The 21,474-nt window shown below is 41.3% G+C and overlaps 1 protein-coding gene across 3 annotated transcripts in view; it reads left to right on the plus strand.

Moving 5' to 3' along the window:
- The window catches only part of LOC124041910 (WD repeat-containing protein 37), a 28,382-nt gene extending 13,572 nt beyond the window's left edge, over window positions 1-14,810 (plus strand). Inside the window, exons 7-15 of one of the 3 annotated variants that reach the window (XM_046360071.1) lie at window positions 415-486; window positions 2,642-2,686; window positions 2,806-2,882; window positions 2,997-3,231; window positions 3,546-3,687; window positions 4,977-5,111; window positions 5,334-5,448; window positions 11,424-11,570; window positions 11,821-14,810. In XM_046360071.1, coding sequence (XP_046216027.1) covers window positions 415-486; window positions 2,642-2,686; window positions 2,806-2,882; window positions 2,997-3,231; window positions 3,546-3,687; window positions 4,977-5,111; window positions 5,334-5,448; window positions 11,424-11,555 — 953 coding nt within the window. In that variant the 3' untranslated portion in view covers window positions 11,556-11,570; window positions 11,821-14,810. Of the gene's footprint in view, window positions 1-414; window positions 487-2,641; window positions 2,687-2,805; window positions 2,883-2,993; window positions 3,232-3,545; window positions 3,688-4,976; window positions 5,112-5,214; window positions 5,228-5,333; window positions 5,449-11,423; window positions 11,571-11,820 lie in introns of those variants that run through there. The other 2 variants (XM_046360072.1, XM_046360070.1) reach the window with 2 other exon arrangements.
- Window positions 14,811-21,474: the final 6,664 nt, after the last annotated feature.

Below are 21,474 nucleotides of genomic sequence, written 5' to 3' on the forward strand. Positions count from 1 at the left end.
ACCTAACAGGGCTTTAAAATTCACTGCAGACTTTGGTTTAATATTCAATCCATTTAACTGTCAACATGTCTGTGTTAAGGTTGTGATAAAGCGATCATAAGGTCTAGTAATGATTGCCTTCAGACCGGAGAGCTTATTGTGCTTTTAATACGCTAAGAGGGGGCAAATGTAATTTGGCAATGATTACAGTATGATGGTAGTGCGAGCTGAATTAATCATGATATGTATCCCAAATGGCTCCCTATTCCCTATTTAGTGCAATACTTTTGACCAGGGCCCATAGTGCTACTGGTCAAAAGTTGTGCTTTATATTGGAAATAGGGTGCCATTTGAGACTCAAAGGATTACAGTATGTTGCGAGCGTGGCCTACTGTTCTAAGACACTGTGTGTGTACACCACGTGTCTGTCCACAGATCACAGTGCCATGCTATGGAGCATCGAGACTGGGAAGTGCCTCCTGAAGTATGTGGGTCATGCAGGATCAGGTAAAATACTGTTTTTATTTAATCCATGCTATGTGGAGTCATGAAGAAAGCGACTGGTCTAAATGATTCATAGAGACCGTCCCAAATGTTTACTTCCGGCGCTGACAGAGATGGCCGCCTCGCTTCGCGTTCCTAGGAAACTATGCAGTATTTTATTTATTTATGTTTTATTTCTTACATTGTTACCCCAGGATTCATTCCTTGTGTATAAGGTAGTTGTTGTGAAATTGTTAGGTGAGTACTTGTTCGATATTACTGCATGGTCGGAACTAGAAGCACAAGCATTTCGCTACACTCGCATTAACATCTGCTAACCATGTGTATGTGACAAATAAGATTTGATTTGAAATTGCACCCTATTCCCTATATAGTGCAATACTTTTGACCAGAGCACTATGGGGCCCTGGTAAAAAGTAGTGTACCACAAATTAAGAAACCATGTGGCTAAACATAATAAGAAGAAAAAATAACTATACTATGAAACAAAGATGAATGATAGTAAAAAAAAAGATTTGAGCACCTTAAATGATTTTTTTGGGGGGGAAAAGCCAACTCGGCTCCATCATTCATTGAGTCAGATGGTTAATTCATAACAAAACCCAATGATATTGCCAGCTACTTTAATGACTTTTTAATTGGCAAGAAAAGCACATTTAAGGATTATATGCCAGTAGCAAACACTGACACTACACGTCCAAGTATATCTGACCAAATTATGAAAGACAATAATTGTACTTTGGAATTTTGAAAGTCAGTGTGGAAGAGGTGAATTTTTTTGTTGTCTATCAACAATGACAAGCCACCCGGGTCTGTAAATCTGGATGTATATTTACTGAGGATAATAGCGGATGATATTGACACTCCAATTGGCCACATCTTCAATTTAAGCCTACTAGAAAGTGTGTGCCCTCAGGCCTGGAGGGAAGCTAAAGTAATTCTGCTACCCAAGAATAGTAAAGCCCCCTTTACAAGTGTAGACCTTACCGTGAAATGCTTACTTGCAAGTGCACTACTTCAACAGTGCCCTTAACCAAGTGACTGCAACACTTAACAAAGGGCTGCAGTTAGTTTTGGAATGGGTAGCAAGGAATAAGCTTGTCCTAAATATTTCAAAGACTAAAAGCATTGTATTTGGGACAAATCATTCACTAAACCCTAAACCTCAACTGTGTCTCGTAATGAATAATGTGGAAATTGAGCAAGTTGAGGTGACTAAACTGCTTGGAGTAACCCTGGATTGTAAACTGTCATGGTCAAAACATATTGATAAAACAGTAGCTAAGATGGGGAGAAATCTAGCCATAATAAAACACTGCTCTGCCTTCTCAACAACACCATCAACAAGGCAGGTCCTACAGGCCCTAGTTTTGTCGCACCTAGAGTAGTGTTCAGTCGTGTGGTCAGGTGCCACAAAGAGATACTTGGGAAAATTGCAGTTGGCTCAGAACAGGGCAGCATGGCTGGCCCTTAAAAGTTCAAGCAGAGCTAACATTAATGACATGCATGTCAAACTCTCATGGCTTAAAATGAAAGAGAGATTGACTTCAACATTACTTGTTTTTGTAAGAGGTGATGACAAGCTGAATGTGCTGAGCTGTCTGTTTTAAACTACTAGCACACAGCTCAGACACTCATGCATACCCCACAAGACATGCCACCAGAAGTCCAGAACAGACTATGGGAGGTGCAAAGTTCCACATAGAGCCATGACTACATGGAACTCTATTCCACATCAGGTAACTGATGCAAGCAGTAGAATCAGATTTTAAAAACAGGTAAAAATACACCTTATGGAACAGTGGGGACTGTGAAGAGACACATGCAAATGTACAGACACATGCATATGCACATATTGTGATATTGTTCAATGGTGGTATTGAACATTTTGTGTTGTGGACATGTGGTGGTGTAGGAATGCTATATGGTGTACTGTTTTATCTTTAGCTCATTCAGTACAAACGTAGTTGACTGTTTTATCTGTTGTTCTATATGTATTGTGGTTTCTTTGGTGTGTTTGGACCCCAGGAAGAGTAGCTGCTGCCTTGGGGATCCCTAATAAATACAAATATGGAATAGGGTGTGATTTGGGATTGGCCCAAAGTTTTATTCATTAATAAATATATGAACAAATACCTCCTATGTTTTCTCTTTCCAGTTAACTCTATCAAGTTCCATCCCACGGAACAGATGGCTCTTACAGGTGGCTCTTACATTATGCTCAATGTCCAAAATTGTCAGAAAAAAAAACATTTTAGTCCATTGTATGTTCAGATGTCTATTGGTTTGGAGGTGTTTGAGGCCTCTCTGCTCTGTCCACAGCATCTGGTGACCAGACAGCCCATATCTGGAGGTACATGGTGCAGCTGCCCACCCCACAGCCTGTAGCCGACATCAGTGTAAGCAACTCAAAACCATATCTCTTATAACACACTGCATCTACAGATGTCTAGTTCTAAATGCTGATCTGTGTGTGTGTGTGTGTGGTGTGTCTGTCTCCGATTCCACAGCAGACGCCCTGTGACGACGACATAGACTTCTCAGATAAGGACGAGGCTGAAGGAGACGGTGAGGGCCCTAACGAGTGTCCCTCCATCCGCATGGCTTCCACTACCCTCAGGAGCCACCAGGGGGTTGTCATCGCTGCAGACTGGCTGGTGGGGGGCAAGCAGGTGGTTACCGCCTCCTGGGACCGGGCTGCCAACCTGTATGATGTGGAGACTTCTGAGCTTGTCCACTCACTCACTGGTACGAACCCGCCGTTCTCTTAGGGACGGTTTCTGGGACACAGATTAAGCCTAGTTCTGGACTAAAAAGCAAGCGCAATGGAGAATATCTATTGAAAATGCTCTTTAGTCCAGGAATAGGGTTAACATGTCTATGGGAAACCACCCCTTAATGTGTGGTGTAAGTGTCTGTAGAGTAATCAATAGATTTAGGTTGTTTTCTGGCATTGTATGTCTGCCATTGAGCCTCTGATCACTTTTCAATCATAATCAATGTTCCCAGTTTTTTGCTCTGCCGTATGTCTCTACCTCACCTCTGTGTGTGTGCGGGCGCAGGCCACGACCAGGAGCTGACCCATTGCTGCACCCACCCCACCCAGCGTCTGGTGGTCACCTCGTCCAGAGACACCACCTTCCGTCTGTGGGACTTCAGAGACCCCTCCATCCACTCTGTCAACGTGTTCCAGGGACACACCGAGTGAGTTGCACACACACACCACCTTCCTGTGGGACCTCAGAGACCCCTCATCCACTCTTTCAGTCTGTCACTAGCACCTCTACTAAATTCATGCAAAAAGCATCTCGCCACCCATATGAATGACATTAATTAGACATTAATTTGCAGTCATTATCAATGTGTCTGTTTAGATTCCAGGGGGCTGATTTGGTCTGCCAACAGTAGCGGATGAGGGCACAGCTAATCAGCCATTAGTATCCAGAACAAATGATACTGTGATACATGAGTCAGTCAAGTGGAAGAAGTAGCTGGTGACCTTCAGGCCTCAAATATTCCTACCAAGACAGCATCTGTGTTTTGTAGTAAATATCTAGGTATTCCTCTCATACTGCAAATCTACTGTATCTAGGGTTGCAAAGCTACTGGAAATGTACCAAAGTTACCAGATTCTTCTGTAATTTGGGTAATTAACAGATAATAGATGGCAAACTATGCTAACTTTAGTAACCTGTATCCATATTGTTAATGAGTTTCTAGAATATTGTGACCATATGGTTCAAGAGGAAATGGCCTAATTAATGATAAAAGCATCTAATCAACAATGACGTTATTTTTCAATTAACTGCAACTCTTCCAACTATTGACTTTTCTTCACAACTGCCTCCAGTTTGGCGCCAAAACATTGACAACAAATACATACCGACATAGCATGAAATATCTTTCTTTTTTATTTATTTTACTAAAACCCTTGCCTAGTTAAATAAAAAATATTAAACACCAATGATATTCAATATGTTGGTTTATATTTAGGATAATGTTTTACAGCTTTGTCATTCTATTTTTAAAAAAAAAATCATTTTATTTAATTATTTCATTTATTTAAATGTGATAAGGCCACACAAAGGGTCAGATGTAATTAGACACCCATGATAATCTGAATTACCCAAAAGGGCCACTAGATATCTTGTTGTAAATTACATAAAGTCCTTGAAAGTTACCAAAATTCTGTTAGTTTATTGGTAAACTTAAGTTTCTGCTAATATACCCTCCCTCTGCAACCCTAACTAACTGTAATACTATTAAGTGTCAACATTTCCTAGGATATTAGTTGTCAGGGTTCCTTCACTAGGACAACATCCGTGTGTGGTTGATTCGGTCAACTTCAATCTCATTCATTTCATAAAGCACTTTTAACGTCAACAGTTCTCACTAAGTGCTTTCCAGTAATCTGGCCCAAGCCTCAAAGAGCAAGGAAAGCACGTGAATGACTGTTTTGAATGACTCTCTTCCGCCATGTCATGCGTCTCCAGCACGGTGACATCAGCAGTGTTCACTGTGGGGGACAATGTGGTGTCTGGGAGTGACGATCGCACCGTCAAGGTCTGGGACCTCAAGAACATGAGGTCACCCATAGCAACAATCCGCACAGACTCTGCAGTCAATAGGTGAGAGCGAGGACTTTCAAATTGAGATAGTAGGCAAGTATTGGTTTGAACCTGTCAAGACTGGTATTTAAGAATTGATATTATATTTTTTAACCCCTTTCAGGATGAGCATGTCGGTGAGCCAACTAATCTAAATATGTTACTGGGAATTTTGTTTTTAGAAGGTTCAATAAAAATGCATGTTTTGAAGCCTTTTACTGTAGTTTGAACTACTTCTTACAGGATAAGCGTGTCGGTGAGTCAAAGAATCATTGCTCTTCCTCACGACAATCGACAAGTTCGGCTGTTTGACATGTCAGGAGTGCGGCTGGCTCGACTCCCACACAGCAACAGACAGGTAACCAGCACCAACACACAGAGGCAACAAATACATACATTTCCAGTTGTAATCTGCATCTGTAGTGGTTTTGTACTGATCTATAGATTGGGCTGGATATTTATATCATAGCACATAATAAGTCAGGATCATATTCATTAGTTTACAACGTAGTAAAATCTTTTGCACCGTAACCAAAAATGTTGGTTTTATTGGACAAATTCAGAAAGGTCCCTCCATGTTTCGACTAGTTTACTTCCTGGTGAATAAGACCCTGAGGCATATACTACAAAGTAGGATCAAGTAGTTAGCCAGCTAACTTTATTGAAGGTGAATAGGCAAGACAAAATATTTAACTGCTTTTGAGCGGAGTATGGTAGTAAGTGCCAGGTACACTGGTTTGAGTGTGTCAAGAAACGCTGCTGGGTTTTACACTGAACAGTTTCCCATGTTTATCAAGAATGGTCCACCACCCAAAGGACATCCAGCCAACGTGACACAACTGTGGGAAGAATTGGAGTCCGCATGGGCCTGCATCCCCGTGGAACTCTTTCGACACCTTGTAGAGTCCATGCCCCAATGAATTGAGGCTGAAGCGCTCCCCAAAAAAGGGGTGTGCAACTCAATATTTCGGGGTTGTTCCTAATGTTTTGTACACTGTGTGTATATACTTTTTTAAAACTTTTTTTTTTTAAACTATTTTCAACATTGTAGAATTTAGTGAAGATATCAAAACTTTGAAATAACACATGGAATCATGTAGTAACCAAAAAATTGTTAAACAAATCAAACATTTTATATTTGAGATTCTTCAAAGTAGCCACCCTTTGCCTTGATGACAGCTTTGCACACTCTTGGTGTTCTCTCAACCAGCTTCATGAGGTTGTCACCTGGAATGGATTTCTATTAACAGGTGTGCCTTGTTAATTTGTGGAATTTCTTTCCTCATTAATGCATTTGAGCCAATCAGTTGTGTTGTGACAAGGTAGGGTTGGTATACAGAATATATATTTACCTATTTGGTAAAAGACCAAGTCCATATTATGGCAAGAACAGCTCTAATAAGCAAAGATAAATGACAGTCCATCATTACTTTAAGACATGAAGGTCAGTCAATCTGGAAAATGTAAAGAACTTTTGCACAGTCGCAAAAACCGTTAAGTGCTATGATGAAACTGGCTCTCATGAGGACCGCCACAGGAAAGGACAACCCAGAGTTACCTCTGATGCAGAGGATAAGTTCATTAGAGTTACCAGCCTCAGAAATTGCAGCCCAAATAAATGCTTCAGAGTTCAAGTAACAGACACTTCTCAACATCAACTGTGAATCAGGCCTTCATGGTTGAATTGCTGCAAAGAAACTACTACTAAAGGACACCAATAAGAAGACACTTGCTTGGACCAAGAAACATGAGCAATGGAGATTAGACTGGTGGAAATCTGTCCAAATTTGAGGTGAACAGATGATCTCCGCATGTGTGGTTTCCTTCGTGACGCATGGAGGAGGTGTTTTGGTGTGGTGGTGCTTTGTTGGTGACACTGTCTGTGATTTATTTAGAATTAATTTTTGTTTATCTGTCAGCCCCAGCCTTGAACTCAGGCCCTATGTGTAGGTAACCCTCTCTGCCCATTCATCGTCATTTTACCTGCTGTTATTTTCTTAGCTGATTAGCTGCTGTTGTCTTACCTGTTGTCTTAGCTAGCTCTCCCAATCAACACCTGTGATTGCTTTATGCCTCGCTTTATGTCTCTCTCAAATGTCAATATGCCTTGTATATGTATATTGTTGTTTAGGATAGTTATCATTGTTTTTGGTTTACTGCGGAGCCCCTAGTCCCACTCAACATGCCTCAGATACCTCCTTTGTCTCACCTCCCACACATGCGGTGACCTCACCCAGTATAACTAGTACGTCCAGAGATGCAACCTCTCTTATCGTCACAAAATGCCTGGGTTTTCCTCCACTGTACCAGCACCCCACCATACCAGGGGGTCTGTAGATTGTGCCCTGAATCTATTCTACCACGTCCAGAAATCTGCTCCTTTTATTCTCTGTCCCCAACGCACTAGACGACCAGTTTTGATAGCCTTTAGCCGTACCCTCATCCTGCTCCTTCTCTGTTCCTCGGGTGATATGGAGGTTAACCCAGGCCCTGTGTGTCCCCAGGCACTCTCATTTGTTGACTTCTATAACCGAAAAAGCCTTGGTTTCATGCATGTGAACATCAGAAGCCTCCTCCCTAGGTTTGTTTTACTCATTGCGCTATAGCACACTCCGCCAACCCTGATGTCCTTGCCGTGTCTGAATCCTGGCTTAGGAAGGCAGATTGCAATCTGCTGCAGAGATAGCTTGCAAAGTTCTGTCATACTTTCCAGGTCTATGCCCAAACAGTTCAAGCTTGTAATTTTAAAAATTAATCTCTCCAGAAATAAGTCTCTCACTGTTGCCACCTGTTATAGACCCCCGTCAGCTCCCAGCTGTGCCCTGGACACCATATGTGAATTGATTGCCCCTCATCTATCTTCAGAGTTCAATCTTTTAGGTGACCTAAACTGGGATATGCTTAACACCCCGGCAGTCCTGTAATCTAAGATAGATGCCCTCAATCTCACACAAATTATCAAGGAACCCACCAGGTACAACCCTAGATCTGTTAACATGGGCACCCTCATGGATATTATCCTGACCAACTTGCCCTCCAAATAAACCTCTGCTGTTTTCAATCAGGATCTCAGCAATCACTGCCTCATTTCCTGCATCTGCTATGGGTCCGCGGTCAAACGTCCACTTCTCATCAATGTCAAACGCTCCCTAAAACACTTCTGCGAGCAGGCCTTTCTAATCGACCTGACCCGGGTATCCTGGAAGGATATTGACCTCATCCCGACAGTCAAGGATGCCTGGTCATCTTTAAAAGTAATTTCCTCACCATCTTAAATAAGCATGCCCCTTTCAAAAAATGTAGAACTAAGAACAGATATAGCTATTGGTTCACTCCAGACCTGACTGCCCTCGACCAGCACAAAAATATCCTGTGGTGGACTGCAATAGCATCGAATATTCCCCGCAATATGCAACTGTTCAGGGAAGTCGGGAACCAATACACGCAGCCGGTCAGGAAAGCAAAGGCTAGCTTTTTCAAACAGAAATTTGCCTCCTGTAGCTTAAACTCCAAAAAGTTTTGGGACACTGTAAAGTCAATGGAAAACAAGAGCACCTCCTCCCAGCTGCCCACTGCACTGAGGCTAGGTAACACTGTCACCACCGATAAATCCACGATAATCGACAATTTCGAAAAGCATTTCTCTACGGCTGGCCATGCTTTCCATCTGGCTACCCCAACCCCGGCCAACAGCTCCGAAAGCACCGCAGCTACTTGCCCAAGCCTCCCCAGCTTTTCCTTCACCCAAATCCAGATAGCAGATGTTCTGAAAGATCTGCAAAATCTGGACCCATACAAATCAGCTAGGCTAAACATTCTGGACCCTCTTTCTAAAATTATCCACCGCCAATGTTGCAACCCCTATTACCAGTCTGTTCAACCTCTCTTTCGTATCGTCCAAGATCCCTAAAAATTGGAAAGCTACCGCGGTCATCTCCCTCTTCAAAGGGGGGGGACACTCTAGACCCAAACTGTTATAGACCTATATCTATCCTGCCCTGCCTTTCTAAAGTCTTTGAAAGCCAAGATAATAAACAGATCACTGACCATTTCAAATCCCACTGTACCTTCTCCGCTGTGCAATCCAGTTTCCGAACTAGTCACGGGTGCACCTCAGCCACGCTCAAGGTACAAAATGATATCCTAACCGCCATCGATAAAAGATTGTACTATGCAGCCGTCTTCATTGACCTGGCCAATGATTTTGACTCTGTCAATCACCGGATTTTTATCGGCAGACTCAACAGCCTTGGATTCTCAAATGACTGCCTCGCCTTGTTCACCAACTACTTTGCAGACAGAGTTCAGTGTGTCAAATCGGAGGGCCTGTTGTCCAGACCTCTGGCAGTCTCTATGGGGGTACCACAGGGTTCAATTCTCGGGCTGACTCTTTTCTCTGTACATATCAATGATGTCGCTCTTGCTGCGGGTGATTCCCTGATCCACCTCTACACAGACGACACCATTCTGTATACATCTGGCCCTTCTTTTGACACTGTGTTAACAAACCTCCAAACGAGCTTCAATGCCATACAACACTCCTTCCGTGGCCTCTTTAAATGCTAGTAAAACTAAATGCATGCTTTTCAACCGTTCACTGCCTGCGCCCGCCCGCCCGACCTAGCATCACTACTCTGGACGGTTCTGAATTAGAATATGTGGACAACTAGAAAAACCTAGGTGTCTGGCTAGACTGTAAACTCTCCTTCCAGATTCATATTTAACATCTCCAATCCAAAATTAAATCTAGAATCTGCTTTCTATTTTGCAACAAATCCTCCTTCACTCATGCCGCCAAACATACCCTAGTAAAACAAACTGGCTATCCTACTGATCCTCGACTTCGGTGATGTAATTTACAAAATAGCCTCCAACACTCTGCTCAGCAAATTGGATGCAGTCTATCACAGTGCCATCCGTTTTGTCACCAAAACCCCATATACCACTGCGACCTGTATGCTCTAGTCGGCTGGCCCTCGCTAGATATTCGTCGCCAGACCCACTGGCTCCAGGTCATCTACAAGTCTTTGCTAGGTAAAGCTCTGCCTTATCTCAGCTCACTGGTCACGATAACACCCACCCATACCACGCGCTCCAGCAGGTATATCTCACTGGTCATCCCCAACACCGCCTTTTCTTCCAGTTCTCTGCTGCCAATAACTGGAAGGAATTGCAAAAATCGCTGAAGCTGGAGATTTATATTTCCATTACTAACTTTAAACATCAGCTATCCGAGCAGCTAACCAATCGCTGCAGCTGTACATAGTCCATCTGTAAATAGCCCATCTAATCTACCTTCCTCATCCCCATATTGTATTTATTTACTTTTCTGCTCTTTTGCACACCAGTATTTCTACTTGCACATCATCATCTGCACATCTATCACTCCAGTGTTAATTTGCTAAATTGTTATTATTTGCTACTATGGCCTATTTATTGCCTTACCACCTCACGCCATTTGCACACACTGTATATAGACTTTCTTTTTTCTATTGTGTTATTGACCGTACGCTTATTTATTTCATTTGTAACCCTGTGTTGTTGTTTGTGTCGCACTGCTTTGCTTTATCTTGGCCAGGTCGCAGTTGTAAATGAGAACTTTTCTCAACGAGCATACCTGGTTAAATAAAGGTGAAATAAAAAATACATTTAAAAAAGCACACTTAACCAGCATGGCTACCACAGCATTCTGCAGCAAAATGCCATCTCATCTGGTTTGAGCTTAGTCTGAATATCATTTGTTTTTCAACAGGACAATGATCCAACACACCACCAGGCTGTGTAAGGGTTATTTGGCTAAGAAGGAGAGTAATGGAGTCCTGTATCAGATTACCTGGCCTCCACAATCATCCGACCTCAACCCAATTGAGATGGTTTGGGATGAGTTGGACCACAGAGTCAAGGAAAAGCAGCCAACAGGTGCTCAACATATGTGGGAACTCCTTCAAAACTGTTGGGAAAGCATTCCAGGTGATGCTGGTTGACAGAACACCAAGTGTGTGCAAAGCTGTCAAGGCAATGTGTGGCTACTTTGAAGACTCTTAAACATATTTTGTTTTCTTTAACACTTTTTTTGGTTACTACATGATTCCATATGTGTTATTTCATAGTTTTGATGTCTTTGCTATTATTCTACAGTGTAGAAAGTAGTAAAAATAAAGAAAACTCATGAATGAGTAGGTGTCCAAACTATTGACTGGTAATGTACGTTTAGCTTAATGAACCAGAAAATCAACAGTTATTTCTGGTTGTTTATCAAAGGTAACTGGCTAACTCATTGATCCTGCTTTGCAGTATACCCTTTAGTGTACTAATGTGGCTGTTGCTTCACAGGGCCACCGGCGCATGGTGTGCTGCTCAGCCTGGTGTGAGGACAACTCCTCCTGTAACCTCTTCAGCTGTGGCTTCGACAGGCAGGCCATCGGATGGAACATCAACATCCCAGCTCTGCTGCAGGAGAAGTGAGCCCAGCCCAGACAGGTTTGTTTTCCCCCTCACTCACTATCTTGTGCTTTTTTGTTGGTACGCCTAGTCCTAGACTCAATGGGGAATTTCCATAGAAGGTGCTTTATACTTCAGGCCTCGGCTTAATTTGTGCCCGCGAAACCGCCTCTGTTATTTGCAACTGCATATATTTAGATATTTTTGACATCTCTTTTCTATACATATCTGAAAGGGGGATATGATTTACAAAATGTAAATGTCATTGTATTGTTTTCTTGTGTGTCAGCCCTGAGCCATCCGCCTGGCCCATCTGCTCACTGAACCCCATGTTAAGAGCTGATCCCTGGTCAGTTCAGTCAGATGCCACCACCCTCAGGCAGGGAGGGGAGAAGATCGATCGAGGACCACTCTCTCTCTGTGTCAAGTATTCATGTTCTTCTCACACTCCAAATGTGGTCACAGTCTGGTCTGCATAGTTTGAATATACATACCGTACTACATACATGTGTGATGGTGTGTGGTGGTTTTCAAACTTGCCCATGTATGTACAGAAAATGTAAAGGACTACTCTCTGCTTTGTTGTTGGGCTTATTTTAATCAGTTTATTCATGACTTTCCTTCTGAAGATAAATAGCACTGACATAAAGAAGGTACGGGGGGATTTTGTCGTCACCCTAATTTTCAGTTCAGAATAGGTCAGGCACCTTTTTGATGGTGTAGCCTCGTTGATAATGAGCAGCATTTCATGGAGACTTGTGTTAGTACTGAAATGCCACACATCTGCTTTCGAACCCACCTTAACCGCTCAGAAGTACAGCTAGCCAAGCTACTGCATATCTCTGTGCCATTTCGGCAGAGGCATACTTTGTCAAGGTCTACTGCATATCTCTGTGCCATTTCGGCAGAGGCATACTTTGTCAAGGTCTACTGCATATCTCTGTGCCATTTCGGCAGAGGCATACTTTGTCAAGGTCTACTGCATATCTCTGTGCCATTTCGGCAGAGGCATACTTTGTCAAGGTCTACTGCATATCTCTGTGCCATTTCGGCAGAGGCATACTTTGTCAAGGTCTACTGCATATCTCTGTGCCATTTCGGCAGAGGCATACTTTGTCAAGGTCTACTGCATATCTCTGTGCCATTTCGGCAGAGCCATACTTTGACCATCTATTGGTGATCAACTGAGCACTGAATAAGGAATATGCAGAGCTGCTACAGTACAGTGTTCAAGTGGCTCTGTCATGCACCTTTTAGAACCAATAGCTGTTACAATTTTATTTGTTGTTAAACTGTTTTAGCCTAAATACCATTGCAGCTTTTGTACAGACTTGACAGAATCCTACTCTTGAGTCCCAGACAGTATGTTGTACCAGTGGATTAAATTGTGTAAACACCCCATGTTTAGAGGTTGAGGTTGATTGTCTTCACCATTTTAATAGGCACTTCATTCATGTGTAATAATCATAAATGAGTCTTAGAAAGTAAGACGTCATGAAATTGCTGTAGAGTTTACAATCAATAATAACATGTGAAGTGTTTCTTAGAATTAGTCAGTATTGAACCTGTTACAGGGATATATAGGTCAGTAACTTGTTACCACGTGGTACTTCCTTGCGTAAGTAAGTGGGATCTCTAAGAGCGTTCTAATGCAATAGTTGTAACATGCTTGGTGTGCTCAGTGATCATGGTGTTAATTTCTTCATAGGAAACTAAAAGAAGAAGAGATTATTATGTGTTTGAGGTAAGTGTGATGTCATAAAGTAGCTGTGTCTGTTTTTTAGAGAAAGAGAATCAATGTTTCACTTGAAAACATTTTGAGTGTAATTGTCTGTGAGAGTCACTTGGCAGGCAGCACAGTTGACTTGGTTACATTCCTGCTCTTACGCAGACGAATGATACAAAATGATGCATCTGTATCTAATGAGGCAAGCCAGCTTTATTGCAATCGTAAATGCTTCTTTAGATGCTTAGATATGCTTTGTGTTTTGCTAACTTGTAACAACAACATTAACTATTGATATTTATACAAGAAGTCACGTTGAACATCTTTTATCCCATTATGGAATCGTTATTGTGACGAAATAAAGTGGTTCCAGGTGTAGGCCCACGGTTCTAAGTGAGCGTAACTTTCCTTCCACAATAAATGTCACATCTGGGGAAAATTAAATGTAATCATCTCTATTCAAAGGGGCCTATTTGGCTTAATGGTGTATTCTTGCTGCATATTTTATTATCCTTTTAACTTTGAGGTGATCTTTTCATTTACACTAGTTCTTCATCCTGTGCAGTTAAAATCAGTTGGATCTCTTTGGTTTCATTGGCTGAAGTATTGTTTTAATCTATAGTGGTTTGCATGTAGTCTTTCTCATGTACCGTTTACATCAGGGATGTCTTAGGGGTTACTCCTAGCCTGGTCCCACATCCATTTGTGCTCTTACCAACTCCATTGGTCATTGTCAAGCCAAACATGACACTACTGTAAGTGACAAGGAGTTGGCATGATGGCACAAACAGATTGGCACTGAAAATAGGCTACTGCAGATGTGGTTGTGCAGTTCTATGCATGACTAATACCACATGATGTAGTACTAGAGGCATTGGTTAAGTGACTATAGTAATCTGTTACATGGGTTGGTATAATAAGAGATGTCTCTTGGACCGTAGCTGTCCAGGATTGTAATCCGTGATTTAAGTGAAACAAATTTGTTTGAAATATCAAAGAAGTATGGCCTGTGAATGTGAAGTCTAGCCTGGTGCCAGATCTGTTTGTGCGCTGGCCAACTTCATTGGTCGTTTGGCATGACAATGAATGAAAAGGATCTGGCATGGTAGCACAAACAGACTGCCACTCAGACTACCTGAACTCCAGAGCCACCAGGCATAGCTAGTTGACCATGTTTATCAACACTTTCTTCATGGATTTATTTACATTTTAGTCTCATGGTTTTATCAGCTGGTCATGTAAATGTGGTCCTGGTGTTCATTTCAATGGAGTACAGTGCTTGCTTGTTTCCCAAATGGCACCCTATTCCGTATGTAATGCGTTACAAAGGGAATAAGGTGCAATTTGAGACGCATACTCTCATTACATCATACAAACTTAGCAGTAGAAATCAACAGTGTAAAAGCTTTTGTAAAACTGTGGTTTACTTACCTAATGATATTTTATGTGGTAAAATAGCTTCGTTTTAACAAGAGCTCCACTAGTACACATCTCATAACATGAAACAGTTTAGCTGTGTGTGTGTGTGTGTGTGTGTGTGTGTGTGTGTGTGTGTGTGTGTGTGTGTGTGTGTGTGTGTGTGTGTGTGTGTGTGTGTGTGTGTGTGTGTGTGCGTGCGCGCACATGGTGGCTATTCATAAGGAACAGCAGCTTGTGAAATCAAATAAAATGTTGTGCTGTTGCATTCCCTCAGAATTGTGTGCTCTTCATTGTCGTAGTTCAGCCTTGCTTCGAGTCTTGCAAGGCTGACAATTACTTTGGTGCCGCGATATGAGGATAGTGTTAAATTAATTGTTTAATTAATTAATTGTCTTTTATCACCCAGTTGTCAGAAAACAAAGACCAAGTTGATTATTCTAAAATTGCCAATTGACTCACTTTAATAAAAATATAAATGACTCTTTTACATTTTACATTCAATGATCTAGATAGAAAGTACTTCTGCATTACTGTTAGCATTCAATCATTTTAGTTTGTGAGATGGTGTTGTCTGTTTTGTGTGGAAATAAATATCAAACAATACGACTGCTTGTGGAAAGAGGAAATACATGAATATAACGTTTAATTTGCTATGTGTTTATAGGTGTATGTGTGCAATTGTAACAGAGGGAAAATACTAACGAGAGTAAATTACTGTCAAAACTGTCTGTCCGCAAAAACATATTTTAATATTGTTATAATCTCAGAACCTGCAATGTTCTCTTTGAGCCACTAGATGTCCCTGCTCTTTCATATTTCTCAGGGCCAGATTCACATTCTGTAGTTTACTTGCTCCCCAGTACTACAATGATAATTTCTTTAAAAAATTACAAAGAAATATTTGACTGAATGTTTGAAAGGATAAATGGTATGCAATGCAAGGAGACTACAAAAGGGGAGCTTAAGTGAGTAACTCAACAGGTGTAGGTGAAGGATTGCTAAAAGGAAAACAGGTTTATCTTTGGGCTACTGTATTGTTACTGTATATGACTGCACATTGGAGGAAACAGAAGTGGAGGGGTATGTATACTACAAAGCAGGATCAAGGAGTTAGCCAGCTAATTTACTTAAATATTCTGAAATAACTTGTAATTTTACCATATTTTTCTCCGCACTTTTGTGATGGGGCGGCAGGGTAGCCTAGTGCAAGCGTTGGACTAGTAACCGAAAGGTTGCTAGATCGAATCCCCAAGCTGACAAGGTAAAAATCTGTCGTTGTGCCCCTGAACAAGGCAGTTAACCCAATGTCCTTAGGCTGTCATTGAAAATAAGAATTTGTTTTTAACTGACTTGCCTAGTTAAATAAAGGTAAAATAAAAAATATCCAGTTACGATCTTGTCTCATCGATGCAACTCACCAACTGGCTCGGGAGAGGCCAACACACTGCTAGCTTTTTGTTTATCTGGTACAAGAAAAACCCTTGGATACGTAAAAGCTTATTGCAGAGATCTCGGCCCCCAGGGTAGTCCGAACTTTCAATATTATTACTGGGCAGCTAATATAATAATCATTATATATTAATGACAGAAATTCCTGATGTTGCAGGCCATAAATGGTTGACCTTATAGATTTCATCCTATGGCCCCACCTCATTAGCTGCCTTACTCTACTCAAATCTAGCCGAGCCTGTTTACAAATACACTAAAACCCCTATTGTGAAACATTCTCAAAAAATCTGGAAATGGTTAAGCCGATCGTTTGCTCTCGGTGAATTTTCAACTTCTGCCCCGTTATTAAACAACCACACATTCTCTCGACCATTAGTAGACAGGGCGTTTCATATCTGTCCTAGAAAACGGATCTCCTCACTGAACGATTTGTACATTGATATGGATTTTGCATCTTTTCAACAGGTAGTAAATAAATTCAATATTCCCAGATCCCATTTATTTAGGTTAGGTACTGCATAGTTTTGTATCTTCACACTCTAGTCACTTCCCATCACATCTACCTACCTCCTTTCTAGACTGTTTTTGAAGTGAATCCTTATATCAAAGGGGGCATAGGTTGTGTCTATATGTTATTACATTTGCACAATGTGAAGTCCCTGGACTCTCTTAAGAACCAATGGGAAGAGGATTTAGGTGAACAACAGAGTATGCTTCAGAGAATACATTCATAATCTAAGACATGCTGTAATTCAATTTAAAATAGTTAATCGCCCAAATTGGTCAAAGGAAAAATTATCCAGATTTGGACAAGAAATAGATACCACATGTGATTGATGTAAGCAGGCTCCTGATACTTTATTGAACATTCCCGAAATTATGCCCAGCCCTATGGGGCACCTGGTCACGTCTGGGACCAGGTGGGATCAAACCCCAGGCTCTAGTGGCACCTCAGCAGTGCCTTAGATCGCTGTGCCACTCAGGAGGCTGTTTAGATTTTTAGTTGAGAAAAGCTTGAAATTGGCATGGCTTAATTGACTCAATCAAAAACACACAGAACTTTAGCTTTCTTATTGAATCAGAATATCAACAGTTATTTCTGGTTGTTTCTCGAAGTTAGCTAGCTAACTCATTGATCCTGCTTTATAGTATACCCCTCAGGACTACATATTCGTTATGGATAAGTCAGAGTGCACAGAAGCAATCCAGACAATTTTCTCTAGCCAAATTCCCTCACACTCACGACATGTGTTTCAAGTTTCTATGTTTATTTGTCATGTACACAGGATACAACAGGTGTAAACAGTACAGTGAAATGCTTACTCGCAAAGCTTTTTTGCAACAATGCAGTATTCAATCAAGATAAGATAAATAATATAAAGTGTCTGTATGTATACTTTGCAGTGCCTTCGGAAAGTATTCAGACTCCTTGACTTTTTTCACGTTTTGTTATGTTACAGCCTTTTTTCCCTCATCAATCTACATGCAATACCCCACAATGACAAAGCAAAAACAGACCGCCACAGGAATGAAAGACCCAGAATTACCTCTGCTGCAAAGGATAAGTTCATTAGAGTTACCAGCTTAAGAAATTGCTTCACAGAGTTCAAATAACAGACACATCTCAACAACCACTGTTCAGAGGAGACTGCATGAATCAGGCTTTCATAGTCGAATTGCTGCAAAGAAACCACTACTAAAGGACGCCAATAAGAAGAGACTTACTTGGGCCAAGAAACACGAGCAATGGACATTAGACCGGTGGAAATCTGTCATTTTGGTCCAAATTAGTTCAAATTTGAGTTTTTTTTGTTCCAACCGCCGTGTCTTTGTGAGATGCAGAGTAGGTGAACAGATTATCTCTGCATGTGTGGTTCCCACAGTGAAGCTTGGAGGAGGAGGTGTGATGGCGTGGGGGTGCTTTGCTGGTGACACTGTCAGTGACTTATTTAGAATTCAAGGCACACTTAACTAGCATGCTTACCACAGTAATCTGCAGTGATACGCCATCCCATCTGGTTTGTGCTTAGTCTCACTATCAATGATTTTTCAACAGGACAATGACCCAACACACCTCCAGGCTGTGTAAGGCTATTTGACCAAGAAGGAGAGTGATGGAGTGCTGCATCAGATGACCTGGCCTCCATAATCACCTGACCTCAACCCAATTGAGATAATTTGGGTTGGACTGCAGACTGAAGGAAATGCAGCCAACAAGTGCTCAGCATATGTGAGAACTCCTTCAAGACTGTTTGAAAAGCGTTCCAGGTGAAGCTTGTTGAGAGAATGCCAAGGCAAAGGGTGGCTACTTTGAAGAATCTGAAATATAAGATGTTTCTTAATTTGTTTAACGCTTGTTTGGTTACTACCTGATTCCATATGTGACATTTCATAGTTCTGATGTCTTTACTATTATTCTACAATGTAGAAAATAGTCTAAATAAAGAAAAAACAGTACTTTCTTGAAGCACATTTGGCAGTGATTACAGCATTGATTCTTATTTCGTATGACACTACAAGCTTGTCCTGTAAGGATCACAATGAATCAGATCAGCTTGGCAATGGCTGAAAATAACCAGACCTTCTCTCACCCGCAGGGAGGAGTAGGGAACTGGTGTGGGAGTTTTGACACCTCCACAACCGGTCATAAATTTAAGTAGAAGACTTTATTTCTCCCTCTTTAGTGTCAACCCAAGGAATGTCTTTGTTTCACAGACTGTCTCCGCTGAAACTCTAACACGGTCAAACATGGATAATGGAACAATATTGCTAACATAATGTGGGGAATGGTCAGTGGGGAACTATGGAAAACTAATGTAATATTGGTTTTCATTTTGTGATGTCATTAAAAACTGTATGGATGAAACACTGTAACTTGGAAAGTATATCCCCTTTATCTGTCAAGTTTCGATCCAATACGTTGTGCATATAATATGACAAATTATGAAAGTATTTTTTGTTTAGATATACAAGGTATAAGATAGTCTTTCTCCTATAAACTATGCATAAGTAAGTAGCCACGCCCCAAGTGAGGTCAGAGAGCGTGTCAGACTGATGGAGACATCAGAGTGCCCAAAAAGCCTTGGTAATGAAATTAACATTAGACCACAAAAGTGTGGAGTGGTAGCTACATTTTTGAAATGGTTGGAACTTTGAACCTCAACATGAGGTGAAGAATAAACTCACCTTCCTTTAGACTAGAGAGACGAAGAGCTGCAGCACATAGTGGTCTGAATCCTGAATAATCAACACGGGGAGGAAGAAGAGAGAAAACTCCCCTCAGACAATCATTTGTACAGCTGATTAGCTGTCCTGAGTCAAATATTTCAAACTCTTCAAACCATCCCATCCTACTATGAGTCTCAAATCACTGTACGCTATTCTCCTCACCCCACTGGAACCATTGGCACAGCTGGCTTATCATCAAATAAGCAGCTTCAGAAGCGGATGGAAGAATGAACTCTGTAGTTCTGTTCAGGACTTACATGACGGACAAAGACACCCATACGTAAATACATTCATGATTTCTTATTCCAAACGAGCGTCGGTTCATATGCAAACAATATGATTAATGTGAGAATAATGTGTATTTTTCTATCTCTCTATCTCCCTCTCCATGTCGTGGTGAGGAAAGCCACCATATTGTAAAAGTCCATTAGGGACCTTTGTCTCATGTATTATATGTGTATGTTATCCTGATCTCTCATTTTAGTTAGCTAGTAAATAAATAATTAACCAATTGGTGTAGTAATGAATCATGAGCTAGGCTGGGTTTTTGGAGATGCAGGAGGTTCGATTAAATAGATATATACCTTAAAGTTTTTAATTCGGAAGATGGTAATTCTTTAAACAACCTCTTCCGTGGTGCCTCAAATTCCTAATGAGTTAATTGTTACATGATTAATTTAATCGGGTAACAATTAAACATAGTTAGTGGATTAAATAAATCATCAGATTAATGAAAGTAAAGGCACAACATATTGGAGACCCTGTGCGAGGAATCTAAAACAGAATTAGGCCTTGCTGTTGAATTCAGTCTATATGAATTGTGTAGCGGATTAAGTTATACACCATTGGAGCCGTAGGCAGGATTATCGTGAAGGGGGGACTGTGATTCCTTTTGACCAAGATACTAGAAAGATTGCCTCCGGTGTTGCATACTGAGTAAGGATCAGTGTAGAAAGTGGAATATTAATTCCTAGAGCCAGGACATATGGGCCGGCCAATTAAGGATATATTCGTTTGGCCAAAGTGGATTATTATATCTGTCTATCGCGCTTCAGAAGCGTGAGTATACACAGCTAATATTTATTTATGTTATCACATGTTCCAATAACATCGCAAGCACCAAATGCTGATTGGGTTGAACGTGAGTCGTCTTAAGTAAACCCCAGGTCCCGTATTGAAGGGGACCCTGTGTGTGCTTGGAAGTTAACATTCTTGTACAAGGACTGCTAGCTTTGCATTAGATGTTAAGCAAACAAAGAGGAAGCATCCATTGCCCTTTGTTCACAGCGAAATCCTGCGCCTTGGGGGATAGAAGTCCTGCCTCTGCTGGAATCCCTTGTGAGTTCAGATTTTAGGGGTGAGTGTTCCATTGTGGTGAAAAATCGACAGTACATTTTTTTTTAAAGAATTCCAATGCGAGGGCCAATGTCTTCTCACATTTGTAACAACTGGTTACCCTTATATAATGTCCAACCAATTTCAACTGTTTGGATATCATTGTCTCATTCGATTTAACAAGGAAGTTAAATTGCCAAACAAACATTTTACCGGGTTGATCATTTGGATAAGGACCAAATTAATTTGTTCCAACCAACCACAGGAACGCTTTCAGGTTAATCAGGTATGATTAATCATTAACATTGCATAATAAATTAAATTTGCTTTGGCAAATTCATTGTCGTCCAACCCCCACATTGCTGATAGATAAATCATTTTTGCAGCTTCCAACAACTCACCCACCCACCCCCCAGTGAACCCTCACCCATAGATCGATTGATCGCTGACCTCAGCAGCGATATAAACCCAAACTATGACATACGCAAGAAAACAGCAGAAATTGCGACAGACGCCCTCCCAAATAGATCATCAGACACAGGCCCTGTAAAGGTTCTCTCCAGTTTAGCCCTAATATATGGCCGCCAGCAGAGATTGACATCTGTCCAGTACCGCAGTGCACAGCAGAAGCACGAGAACCGGCTGACATGAAGGGACAGCTGGAGAGAACAGGGAAACGAATGACAAAAGCAGAAAAGGGAACAATACTGCTAGCCGTGGAACTGCGTTTGAAAACTGAACAATTAAAAGTAATGACAAAAACTTATGACGACGGACGAGCCCAAA

Source organism: Oncorhynchus gorbuscha, linkage group LG08 (assembly GCF_021184085.1).
Source record: "Oncorhynchus gorbuscha isolate QuinsamMale2020 ecotype Even-year linkage group LG08, OgorEven_v1.0, whole genome shotgun sequence".
NCBI classification, from domain to species: domain Eukaryota; kingdom Metazoa; phylum Chordata; class Actinopteri; order Salmoniformes; family Salmonidae; genus Oncorhynchus; species Oncorhynchus gorbuscha.